This window comes from Zingiber officinale, chromosome 4B (assembly GCF_018446385.1).
Source record: "Zingiber officinale cultivar Zhangliang chromosome 4B, Zo_v1.1, whole genome shotgun sequence".
Classification (NCBI taxonomy): Eukaryota; Viridiplantae; Streptophyta; class Magnoliopsida; order Zingiberales; family Zingiberaceae; genus Zingiber; species Zingiber officinale.
The window spans coordinates 94,529,634-94,542,815 of record NC_055993.1 but is presented as its reverse complement, the minus strand read 5'-3'; the positions used below and the strand labels follow the sequence as shown (position 1 = coordinate 94,542,815).

The 13,182-nt window shown below is 38.2% G+C and overlaps 4 protein-coding genes across 4 annotated transcripts; 3 read left to right on the top strand and 1 right to left on the bottom strand.

Moving 5' to 3' along the window:
* Positions 1–302: 302 nt before the first annotated feature.
* Positions 303–2,407, top strand: LOC121978407. The gene is made up of 2 exons (XM_042530757.1): positions 303–743; positions 2,312–2,407. Exons 1-2 carry the CDS (start codon positions 303–305, stop codon positions 2,405–2,407), a joined length of 537 nt encoding a protein of 178 aa, XP_042386691.1.
* A 5,656-nt stretch (positions 2,408–8,063) lies between these two features.
* Positions 8,064–8,835, bottom strand: LOC121975560. The gene has a single exon (XM_042527278.1). It carries the CDS (start codon positions 8,614–8,616, stop codon positions 8,284–8,286), a length of 333 nt encoding a protein of 110 aa, XP_042383212.1. The 5' UTR covers positions 8,617–8,835; the 3' UTR covers positions 8,064–8,283.
* A 512-nt stretch (positions 8,836–9,347) lies between these two features.
* LOC121975557 (protein LHCP TRANSLOCATION DEFECT-like) lies at positions 9,348–10,766 on the top strand. The gene is made up of 2 exons (XM_042527274.1): positions 9,348–9,709; positions 10,367–10,766. The coding sequence occupies exons 1-2, from the start codon at positions 9,428–9,430 to the stop codon at positions 10,622–10,624; spliced, it is 540 nt and encodes a 179-aa protein (XP_042383208.1). The 5' UTR covers positions 9,348–9,427; the 3' UTR covers positions 10,625–10,766.
* A 226-nt stretch (positions 10,767–10,992) lies between these two features.
* On the top strand, positions 10,993–12,951 carry LOC121975559 (vascular-related unknown protein 1-like). The gene is made up of 3 exons (XM_042527277.1): positions 10,993–12,489; positions 12,577–12,606; positions 12,683–12,951. The coding sequence occupies exons 1-3, from the start codon at positions 12,223–12,225 to the stop codon at positions 12,806–12,808; spliced, it is 423 nt and encodes a 140-aa protein (XP_042383211.1). The 5' UTR covers positions 10,993–12,222; the 3' UTR covers positions 12,809–12,951.
* Positions 12,952–13,182: the final 231 nt, after the last annotated feature.

The following is a 13,182-nucleotide window of genomic DNA, read 5'->3' as shown; positions in this document are numbered from 1 at the left end:
AGAGGGGGAAGATATTATTGGCAAGGAGGCCGCACGTTGTCCCACCCATGCGCGCGTCCGCACATAGAATCGGTGTGCGGTGTGCTGCATCACAAGTGGGCTGGGCTGGGTTGGGCTGGGCCGGGTATTGAGCCGGATCTCTTGATCTCTTCATTACACAACAATATCGAACTCGTGGAGGAGGGAGAAGCCCGCGTACCTCGACGCCGATAGAAGAAGAACCATAATCTCCTGGCTCCTCTCCTCGTTCCTCCCATTCCTTTTCGTCGACTATTCCTAAAATTCCACATCCCTCCGCGCCCATGGAACTGTCGCCCTATCCACTACCGGGATCCGGTCCTTCGACTGCCACGCCTGCCCGCAGTCGTCGAGGGCGTTCAGTACTCCTTCCTGAGTTCCTGTATTGTCTTTCCTACTTCGGATCACTCCCGGAGAAGCCCCACATGAGTATGACCCGCATATTCAAGAGGAAGCCCTTTCGCCGTCCCGACATATCGGCGCCACTGCAAGAGTTCCTCGAAGGTCAGGAGAGGGATGCAGGTTTAGTTGTGGACGTGGGGGCCAATGTGGCGATGACGACTTTCACGGCGTCCGCGATGGGGTTCAGGGTGGTCGTAATCGAACCGGTATTTAAGAACCAGCAGAAGATCTGCAACGGCGTGTTCTTGAATCGGGCGGGGGATCGCGAGACTGTGTATGCTGTGGCCACGTCTAATCGAATCGGTAACATTACTTTCGACAAGGTATCATCTTTTCACGAATTCTTGGGCATTCATGTGTCATTATTAGTGATTTCCTTTGCATATATTTGTAAAAAGAATAAGAGAAGGGAAAAAGGGAAAAATTAGTCATATTATTGAATCCAAATTAAATTGAGAAATAAAGAGTATAAGGCCTTATATAGTTAATTACAAGAAAAAATCTAAACCATAAACTGAAAAGGTCAAAAACTATATCTAAATACTATATCTAAATCCTAAACTGAAAAGGTAAAAGATCAAATTGCCCTCAAGGCTATAACAAATAATTCTAATAGATTATATAATCTAAATTATATAATCTAACATTCCCCCTCAAACTCACGATACTACAGCCAGAAGCATTGAGAGTTTGTCAGATAAAAATCGGAAGCGCGAAGTGGAATGAGCCTTGGTAAACATATCAGCAATCTGCAACTTTGAAGGAACAAAAGGCAATGTGATGATGTCAATCTGAAGATGGTGATGAGTAATGTGACAATCAATTTCAATATGTTTCGTTCGCTCATGAAAAAACTGAATTGCGCGTAATTTGAATAGCACTCTGATTATCACAATATAACGGAGTAGGTTGATGAAGAGAGATACCCATATCCGCAAGCAACCAACGCAACCAAACTATCTCACAAGTAGTTGACGCCATGACACGATACTCAGCTTCTGTGGAAGATCTAGAAATAACATCTTGCTTTTAACTCTTCCAAGAAATGAGGGAATCACCAAGAAAAACGTAGAAGCCAGTGGTAGATTTGCGATCCGTAGGATCACCAGCCCAATCCGCATCAGAGTATGCACGCAGTTCAAGAGATGACGTAGAAGGAAATAAAAGTCTTTGAAATTGAGTGCCCCGAAGATATCTGAGAATACGAAGAACAGCATCCCAATGAACTGTAGTTGGTGCAGCAACAAATTGATTAACCACATGAACAACATATGCAATATTTGGACGAGTCACGGTGAGATAAACTAAGCTTCCGCCAATATTTCTATACAACTAGGATCCGACAAAAGTGAGCCATCAGATAGAGAATATCGAGCATTAGTCTCACTAGGAGTATCAACAACTCTATTATCAGTAAGACGAGCACGCTCAAACAGGTCAGATATATACTTTAACTGAGATAAAAGATAACATTTCAGGGAATAAGTAACCTCAATGCCCAGAAAGTAGCGTAGTATACCCAAGTCTTTCATAGCAAAACAATGAGTCAACTCAGACTTCAAGGAAGCAATTCCATCAGAATCATCACCAGTAACAATCATGTCATCAACATATAATGATAAAAAAATACGACCGGCGCTCATACATCTGATAAACAATGTTGAATCATGATTACTAGGATGAAAACCAAACGAAGTAATCACTATAGAGAACTTTTCAAACCAAGCATGAGGTGCTTGTTTGAGACCATAAAGCGCTTTACGAAGCCTGCAAACTTCACCAGGTTTGTGTGAAATACCAGGAGGAGGTGTCATATAAACTTCTTCATGAAGATCACCATTTAGAAATGCATTCTTGACATCCATCTGAGATATTCTCCATCGATAAACAGAAGCAACAGCAATCAGAGTACGAACAGTTGTCATTTTTGCAACAGGAGCAAATGTTTCTTCATAATCCATGTCATACTGCTGAGAATATCCTTTAGCAACAAGACGAGCTTTGTATCGTTCGATAGATCTATCAGATTTAGTTTTGATCTTATATACCCAATGAGAACCAATAGTATGTTTTCCTAGTGGCAATGGAACCATATCCCATGTATGACTCTGATGCAAAGCAGTTAGTTCCTCAGCCATAGCACTCTACCAAAGTGGATTACAAACAGCTTCTCTATAGGACTCAGGCTCAGAAAAGACAATGAATAGATGCAACAAATGAAGCAAAAGAATGAGAATAACAAGAGTAAGCAAAATCCGGTAGTTTAATAGACTTACGAACACGAGTGGATTGACGACGGTAGAGAGAAGGATCATCTGCAACCTCAGGAGATAATTGGGTAGTGGTAGAAGGAGGAACATGTGGAGCGGATATCTCGGGAACCAAAGTACCAGATTCAGTTGAACTACTAGTAGGATTTGTGGGTGAATCTTCCTCAGTATTAGTATTGAAAGGATCAATACAAAGCAGATCTGACTTTGTCATATTATGCGAACTAGCCGGAATAGAAAATAATGGAATATGCTCAAGAAACACAACATGACGAGAGACATACAATATTTGACTAACGGGATCGAAGCAACGATACCCTTTTTGACTAACACCGTAACCCAGAAAGACACAAAGAGCAGACCGAGAGGCTAACTTATTACGCTTTGCATGTGGACGAAGGACAAAGCAAGTACAACAAAAAACACGCAAAGAATAATAGACAAGAGCATACCCATACAATTTTTCAAAAGGTGACAAACCTGAATTGTGTGATGTTGGAATTCTATTAATGACATGAGTAGCAGTAAGGATTGCTTCCCCCCAAAAGGCACTAGGAACACCGGCAGACAATAAAAATGAACGGGTTGTTTCAACAAGATGTCTATATTTTCGTTCAGCCACACCATTTTATTCAGGAGTATCTGTACACAAGGTTTGATGAATAGTACCATCAGAAGCAAGTAAATGTGAAAATTGATTCGAAGTGTATTCACCCCTCAAATCACAACGAAAACACTTTATGACACTAGAATATTGAGTTTTCACAAGAGCTCTAAAGTTGTTGAAAATTGTAAGATAATCAGACCTGTGTTTCATAAGATAGATCCAAGAGTAACGAGTGCAATCATCAATAAATGAAACACAATACCTTGACCCCCCTTTTGTAGGAATAGGAGAGGGTCCCCACACATCAGAATGGATAAGATCAAATGGAGCAGAAGAAAAAGAAAGACTTTTAGAAAATGGTAAGGTAGAAAATTTGGCCAGTTTACAACCACTACAATCAGAAATATCAGAACTTTTTAAAGGTCCTAATGCTCATGTAGAGGCTAAAAACTACAAACGAGGCGGTGAAACATGACCTAAGCGAGAGCGCCACAAATAAAAATTAGAAGATGAATGATTTAGATGAAAAGATGATAAATCCACACTCGAAGCTACAACTTCTGGTAATTTGAGTTGATCTAAAATATAGAGTCCTCCTTGCCTATGGCCTGTCCCAATTAGCCTCTGAGATTGCGGGTCTTGTACATAACAATTGGATGAAGAAAAAGAGACTAGGTATATAGACTCACATAATTGACTAACAGAAACAAGATTTAAAGTAAGACTCGGAATATAATAAACATTAATAAGATATAAAGAAGATGTAACAATTGAACCAACACCTACTAATGACATAGGAGTACCATCAGCAGTCACAATAGATATAGATGAAGTGGGAGAAAAAGAAACAAAAGATGACAAATTGGATGACATATGATGGGAGACACCAGAATCCAAAATACATAAGGATGAAGATATACCTGAAATACCAGACGACGACAAACCTATATGAGAGGAAGCTGATTTGGCAGAGGGTTGTGAAGCAAGGAACTGTTGAAACTGCTCAAACAAATATGAATCAGATTTCCATGAAGCATTTGCACAACCAGGCATGATGACAGAGCAAATAATTCTCAGAATAACCAAATTGTAAGGATATACATTTGTATGATCTGCAAAAACTGATATCAGGACGACCCGTGGTCACACAAAAAATCTGAGACAGAAAAGGATGTCAAATGTAGAAATCGACAACATAGGACGTCGGCGCAATCAATAGAAAATAGATGTCAGCGTCGAAATCAATAGCAGCAGGACAGAAAATAGATGTCGGTGCAGAAATCAATAGCAGCAATAGGAGACGGCAGCGACAACATGAAGCAATAACAGGGGGCGGCAGAAAAAATTAAGTCAAAGAAGGAAAATTGCTCTGATACCATGTAAAAAATAAGAGAAGGGAAAAACTAGTCATATTATTGAATCCAAATTAAATTGAGAAATAAAGAGTACAAGGTCTTATATAGTTAATTACAAGAAAAAATTTAAACCATAAACTGAAAAGGTAAAAGACTATATCTAAATCCTAAACTGAAAAGGTAAAAGACCAAATTACCCTCAAAGCTATAACAAATAATTCTAATAGATTATATAATCTAAATTATATAATCTAACAATATTGCCCTTGGGGAAAGCTCAGTTCATATGGCTTTAGATCGTATTAGTCTTTCTTTTCTCAGGCCACTTAAGAAGAAACATCAAGGAATTATAATATATCCAAATTAGATTCATACAAGATAATATTCATATTACCAGATGAGGATGCATGCAGATTACATTGTCGACTATATCTTGTTTATTGGAATGCTTGTGCTGAGTTGTATTGGATGAAATACACATAAACCCTACAACTTTTACATGGGTGCTATGTAGAGCCATGTATCAGAAACCATAAAAGTGCATAAATTTATGATCGGTGTTTTAAAAATCAGCCAAGGCGGCCTTGGTATGTAGGTGGGATTACGTTGTCCTAGGCGCCAACTAATAGATCAAAGATTATCTAGGTGTAGATTTTCATGTTTTTTTTTAGTTTGAGATTTTAAATTTAAAGTCCAATTAAAAAATAAAATAAAATGTAACCCTTCTTTTTCTGTATTGGGCTTAAATTTTATAAGCCCTAAACTTTGGTCTAATAAGAAAATTGATTTGTTAACTTGTCCAAACAACTTTCACCAAATTTCATCTTCATTGTATTGAGTAACTAGAGTTGGCGAAATCATAGTGAATGAAGAAGTCCATATTTTGAAGAAATCAAAGAGTTAAAATGTTGGAGAATTCAATTTGAAGAAAAATTTATTGTCTGATCTTTCCTCAACTGAACGACTTTGAAGAGATTAAATTAAAGGTTGGCTCAAGTCTCATTCTTTGGAAACGTTATTTCATCATACACTCATAATATTTATTGAAGTTAAAAGGTAATTTGTTTTAATTTTGATAATTGCAAATTGAAAAATAATTTATTTTAATTTTGATACTTGCAAATTGAAATTGAAAAAAAATAGTCCGGTGCACGAAGCTCCCGCTATCTGGGATCCCGAGGAAGGATCCATTATATGCAATCTTACCTTGCGTTTTGCAAGAGGTTATTTTCAGGATTCGAACTCGTAATCTTTTGGTCATAAAGCAACAACTTTACCGTTGCACCAAGGCTCCCTTTCACAAATTGAAAGATAATTTATTTTAATTTTGATTTCTCTTCACTCGATTTTTACGTGAGTATGTCATTTCTATTTTTTTTCTTAATGAAAAGAAAATATGTTCTTGTTTTGTTATTTCTTTAGCCGATAATATTCCTACGACAAAAATAAATTTCAAACCAATTTATGAATTTAATTGAAGTTGGAGCTGCAGTCTTTTACTTGTTAAATATCGAAGGTTCAATAAAATTGTGAGAAAAATAATGGATAAGATGAATCGATTAAATCACATAACTTTCAAAGTTGCTGATTTTATTCTTAAATCTCTTTTTGGGTTATTACAGTTAACTGATGGAATGATTAATTATGTAATTATGTTGATACTGTAAAATCTGTTTAACAGGACTTAGTTCTCGCTTAGGCGGCCTAGGCATTAGGGGCTAGTGTAGCGCCCAACTAAAGTCTAATAAATTTTAGAACCTTACTTACTTTATAAAAAAGGTTAATTTTTCTTTGATCACATTAATAGTCCTTATATTTTGTTCATATGGTGGCAAAAGGCAACTACGCTCACCTCCTAGCGTCTCCGCTAATTCTTCGCAGTGTCAATACGGAGGAGGTAAATCACGAATGACTATTAGCCTTTAGAATAGTGACTGATGCATGAGGGAGATTTTTACGAATTCATACTTCATGGTAGCAGCACCTCATGTGTTAGCTATTAGATCGTCCAAGAGGCCCCCAGGGCGTAGCGCAGACAGTGGGCGCATAGTATCTCTGGCATAATGGCCAGGGGTCGATTCTCAGGAACTGACGACCTGGGGTTTACCCCGCCATGCGCCTATGGCCTGTGTACCTGCATGAATCTCCCTCCATATCCGTGGGGCCGGCACTAGGGGGGCCGCTAAGGTAGCCGATTTACCTTTTTTATTAGATCGTCCGAGAGGATTTATATTTTGTTCATATGAGTATCTATCCCAGAGACGGATTTACCTTAGGCCCGTCCTAGGTTATAGCCTAGCCTAAAAATATTCTTTTACATGTTTAATCATCTATTTCAAATCACAAAAAGTGCCATAGAAAACTAGTTCGGATCCTCTGCCCCCATTTCTTTCTGTCCCCGTGTTCCACTGCCGATCGGATGGGTCAGATTACATCTCAATGCATCATGACATCTTTAAGATGTGTGCAGTATCATCGTGATTTACAAAGCATCCTTGAGATGTAATCTCACCCATCCGATTGACAGTGGAACATGGAAACAGAGAGAAATGAGGACAGAGGATCCAAACTGATAGAAAACAAAAACAAAAATCTTACTTTCATTTATCCGATCAAATCATGCATGAGAAAGATTTTGTATTAATTATCCCTACCTCATATCTTATTTAAATTTAATCGAGTGTTTTTATTATTCTTATTTTAAATTTAAAACGTTACTAAAAAGGATTTTTTATAATTATATATTTTTATTATATTAATGAAAAAATTTCTTTTAAAAAATCCTAATTTATAAATAAATCAATCCTATATTATTTATAATTCGATCAATCTCAATTAAATTTATCAAAAATAATTTTTAATGAATATGAAATATAGGTAAAAAAATGAGTAGAATATAAAAGAATAAATAAGAAAAAAATTATTAAGTCAAATTAATTATATATATATTAAAATAAATAAATCTCATTAGGTGTGAAATAAAATATATATATCTGTATATTGAAAAAAAAATATTCAACTCATTTTAGAACAAAGATAGGATTGTCCTGTATTCTAATCTTATTCAAAAAAAATAAACTATATTTTATAATTTATAATTTGACATAAAAAATTATTATTTTTTAATTGTATTTGATACTTAATTTATTTTTCAACACTCAAAGTTTAGTCCAATCCTTCTCTTATTTGTGGATCCTCCTTGATCTATCCAAGATGTTCTTTAATGATCTTACAATTGAAATTTATTTTACTTGATTCAACGTGCTAAAAGGAAGTGATGATTCTAATGGTCTGACTACTCATCCTTGTAACTGTTCAAACAACTTCTTTTGACCTATGAGTAGGAATAACTTATGGAAGTTGTCAACATAGCGCTAATTCATTTTTTAAGATCAGAGAAAAAACAATTTTTTTTTCACAATAATCTAGTGAAAGAAACAAAACTTTATTTTTGTCCGCCCTGGTGACGATCCTAGTAGAGCATTACAGAGAACAAATCAGACAAACGAATATGACGTCGCTGTGACACATCTCATAGAGAATTAAAGTTCTAGTATCTAAGTAGATCTCAATTGCTTCAATCCTCCAATGGAACAGCAAGTTCGAGGATTCAACTAGTTCTCCAGCAGCTTCATCCCACAGTTCGCAAGTTCCTGTAGCTGATTCCTGTAACTTTCTCACTTTGGCTGGTGTCGATGGCATCCACCGCGGAGCATATGCTCGGAAGGAACCCTCTGCTAGCTGGTAACTTCTTTTTCTTTTTCCTCCTCTTCACTTCTCTACTTGAGCCTGACTTTTGCTTAGATCCTCCACTTGTGGAGGCTACTTGTGTGCTCACCTGGTCCAGTTTCTGGCTGGAGGGTTCATGGTGGCCTGGATTTAGCATTTCAAAGTACGCAATCTCCTTGGACACCAGAGCTCCAATCGTTCCCCTGGCGCCAATCTCCACCGGCGACGGCGCCATTGCTTAAAGGTGAAGCAGGGGCTATGGTTTTATGGAATGATGGAGTGAACGGTGGAGTAGCTGAGGAACAAGTGATTTGGTTTGAGGCTCGGAGAGCAGAGGGTGCTTGCCTGTCACATAATGCCGGTTTCGTGAAGGAGATTGGTGTCACCTTGTCTTTATCTATATCTTGCTGTTTGTCTAGCAGCTACGTTTGATGCTGAAACAGAGGCACTGAATTATTTCACTCCTGAATGCATTATTTCCTGCCTTTTTTTGAACTTTTAACTGTGATTTAACTTAATTTAGTGAACTTATCAGAGCTTGATGTGAAGCTAAACAATCTTTATTTTAAGTCAAGCGGTGTGTTTCATATGACAGGAAGGAAAGGACCACCATGAAATGGATGAGAACGTGATGACTTGGTCCACCTGCTGCTGACTAAATGGCTCCAAACAGTAGCCATCGCCATCAGGTACTGTCCTGTATACTGTGCTTTCGCATTTGATGGTTCTCTTTTCTGGTTTTTGCAAGAAAAAACGAAAATGTTATTCTTCTTTTGCGTTGAGAAATTTAGGAATTACTGCTGTTACAGTTTGTTGTTTACTGGGGTGTATATGGAGCAGCTGAACGCGATCGTAACAAGAAACAAAGTGGGGCCGCAGGAATCAAAGTGCGAGACGAAAGTGGGTTGCGAAGCAATGAGTGACTTTTAAATGTAGATACTGCTATTTGGGTTGGATAATGCAAGGAAAACCAATAAAAATCCCACCTTTCGTCTTCCTCTTCTCTTCTGAGTTCCGCCCGCGGTGAGGGCGAGCGAGTGAACGACATGGGCTCTATTCCCTGTACCGTACAATACCAAATTCCACTTCGTACTACTACTACTACTTCTCCTTCGTCTTCAGTGAGTCTGAGCTCTTCATTTCTTGCGTTCACGAGGCGACTGGGATGGTTGAGCGACTCCAGGTTGAGGTCCAAGATGGGGCCTGAGACGAACGGGTATAGAACTACGTGCTGGTTTAAATTTGGTAACCGTGGAGTTGACTCTGAAGGAGCTGGCATATATGGGAGTCAGAAGCGGGATGATTTCGATAGGGACGATGTAGAACAGGTGATCCTTTTCTCCTAGTTACGGCAATATTTCTTGTATTTTTTTGATTCATTGTTTGGTAAATTCATGGGTTTGTAACGCACTCTTCGGCTTAGATTTCGTACGATGAGAATTTCATGGTTCTTCGTTTGATGAGAGGGCACAAAAATTGATCTGCCGAAACTGGTAATGGGGATAACAACTCTAAAACTACTTCCGGAAACGATAACTGACAGAGGCTTTGCGGATGAATTCTTAATCCTCTAGGACATACACGCTCTTGTAAGATGAGAAGTTGAATAAGTGACTTGACAGGAGGAAATTGTGGAACTTAAGTGTGAACATTAATAAAGGAAAAGAAGTAAATTTTTATTTGTTACAACATAATATAGGAGGAATAAGTGCATTTAAACCTTTAAAGTTTTGAGGTTCATGTTTCTGAATAAAGTTTTGAATCGATGTGGAGTGTCTAATAATACCTAGATGATGAATTCTAGACAATATCTATTATTATTGTTATCTTGTAGAGTTGTAGGTTCTTGCAATTAATTTTCCTTCGCATCCTTTTTGAATATCATCCCTGTAGTACAATTGTAAAGCTTGAACTGCTTATTAACACGAAATCAATCTGTGATATTTGTTGGAGAGAAGACCTAATGTATAGCCTACTCTTTGCAGTATTTCAATTATATGGGAATGCTTGCTGTTGAAGGTTCATATGATAAAATGGAGGAACTTCTAAGCCAAAACATTCATCCTGTGGATATCTTGTTGATGTTAGCTGCTTCCGAAGGTGATAAACCTAAAATTGAGGAACTAATTAGAGCAGGTGCTAACTATAATATCAGAGATGGAGATGGAAGGACAGCTTTGGATAGAGCAGCTAGCGATGAGATCAAGGAATTTATCTTAGGCTTCTCGGTTCAGAAAGCATGATCTATATAACCTATTCAAGCACAATGAGATTCTTTTGAAATTTTCTTTGGTCTCTGGATTAAATCCTTGTAGAACTTAATGAAACCGTACCTTTTGCAAACAATAACTACTCCTTGTCAGTTATGCTCAGTATCATGTTTAAGCAGCACCAAAAAGGTAAAAAAAAATGCAGTTGAATTGGTTCTTGAGTCCAAATGTGTGGATTCATTTTAAAAGCTCGCATTATTATATCCTCTCTATTTGCATTGTATTTGGTTTTTGTCACTGTGGAACTCAAACAGCAGAAGGTAATAACAATGTGGTTAAATCGGACCTTGAGTTCAAATGTGTGGATTCATTTTACAAGTTTTGCAAAATTATATCCTCTCTATCTGCTTTGTATCTGGTTTTTAGTCTATATAGAACTTAATGTAACTGTACCTTTTGCAAGTTGCAATCAACCTCTAGTCCCATGCAGTTATGTTCAATATGCAGCAGCAAAAGGTGAAAAGATGTGGTTAAATTGGTTATTCAGTCAAAATGTGTGGATTCATTTTACAAGTCTTGCAATATTATATCCTCTTTATTTAACTACTGCTTCATCAACCAATTGATTGGGTGACCTAAAGTGCAACAGTTTAGTTACTCTTATGGTTATATCATTGCTGCTATATTTGTTGCCCTTGCCATGCCTTATGAGAAAGCCAGGCAGACCATCCTGTGTTCAAGTCAAGATGAGAACCTCTATCTCTCTCTCTTTTTTAGAGAAAAACCTGATCCAGTCTTCAGCAGATAAGGAATAAACAGTGATGTGGTTGCCAACTTGTCATGGTCGTAAGCTATCTAATTCTAGGTTGCCATGAATGCAGTCCCTGCCCTCATTCCTCTATAGCAGGGCAAGAGGCTTGTCTCGGTTCAATGAGCAACAGTCCTAGAGGCAGAGTTTGGGAACATGTCTCGCTTCAATTATTGCATGGCACTGTCAGAACTGCATGGACAGCTCCCCATTCTATTAACAGGGACCTCAATCTTCAACACCTACAAATCCCCTTCTCTTTAGGCTGCTGAAAATTCATATATGATGATGATACTGAAGCCCCCCTTTGTCATGTTCAGTCTGTAAAATGAGGCGCATAGTTCTTCTTCCAACACATGAAGCATGTGAAGTTCAACCAGAAAGTTTCCTGTTTGCATAAATGCTGAACATCGGAGTGAGGGAGTAGCTGGATCAAGTGTCAAGCAGGAGGTTGAAAATTGAAATTGCCAAAAGCAGATGTCTTTTTCAGAATAAATTGGGTGGAGTAGTAGGGCCTTGGCCTTTGATGAACATTCAAAACTGTGTCCACAGGTTCACGAGCATTTGTTGTGATAAAATAGCAGCCCCATGTGGGCAGAGCCACCTCCATGCCGATATTATGGAGCATGAATGGCCATTCAAGGCTAGTACTAGGGAGGTCTGGAAATGAAAAAAATTGGAACAAAGAAAAGTTGATATTTCACAATCAAGTTTTAACTATCTGTAATGTTTCTGGTTATCATATCAAGTTTTCTCTCTGTCTTCTTTGTTGATATGTATATATAATTAGACTCCTCGGGGCTGTTCCACCATCTCAAAAGACATGGAGGAATCGATCGACTCATCTCTGAGCAGCTCACGCTGTTGCTCAGAGGAGAGTGGATGGACCACGTACTTGGAGGACTTCATGGCAGCAGAGGAGAAATCACAGGTGGCGAGTTGCTCTTCCACCATTTGGGATGCTGCTTCAGCTTCAACAAGAGCAGTTGATGTAGCAGTGTCAACAGAGTGCAGAAAACTGAGACTGACGTGGGAGAAGGACGATGATTCTTTGCAAGATACTGCCTCCTCATCGTTCAACAGTTCCAAGGTTACAGTGACCTTTCTTTAATTATGAATCTATTCAGTTCTAATCCCATCTGTTAAGGATTATGTGCTCTTTTTCATCCTCAAACAGGCTGCTGAAATCGATCACACAACAACCAAGGTATTATTTTTCAGTTGTTTAGTCAATTCGTATGTTCGCTTTGCTAAATTTTGGTTTGAATAAATTTGCATTTCAGGTTATGAATGATCAAGAACTTAAAGAAGTTGAAGATGGATTTAATTTTATTGACGGAACAGATGGACCCAAGAATGCTTGTTTAGTTCCATGTCAGTACATTACCTCTAGGAGGACAGACCATTGATTTGGATAATCAACAGACATGGGAACTCTTGTATCGATTCTATCAAAATTGTGCATAAAACTGTGAACTGTTAATAAATCGGTCAGTATAAAACCGATGGAAATTGTAAAAATGGGTTGAATAATAGACTATATTGTTGCAAACTCGATCTCAGTTATTGGCTCGCATAATGATCAGCAACTACATAACCTCAAAATGCAAATGATAAAGCTCCAGCCACAGCACCCAACGTGCTCGTTACTCCGACTACTCTGGAAGCCGCCTTATTTGGCTGCGGCGGCGGTTGCACGGAGGTCTCCTCCGACACCGGCGGTGGAGAGGCCGGAAGAGGAGCAGATGCCAAGCTTGAATTATTTCTCTGCCTGTTCGCCATG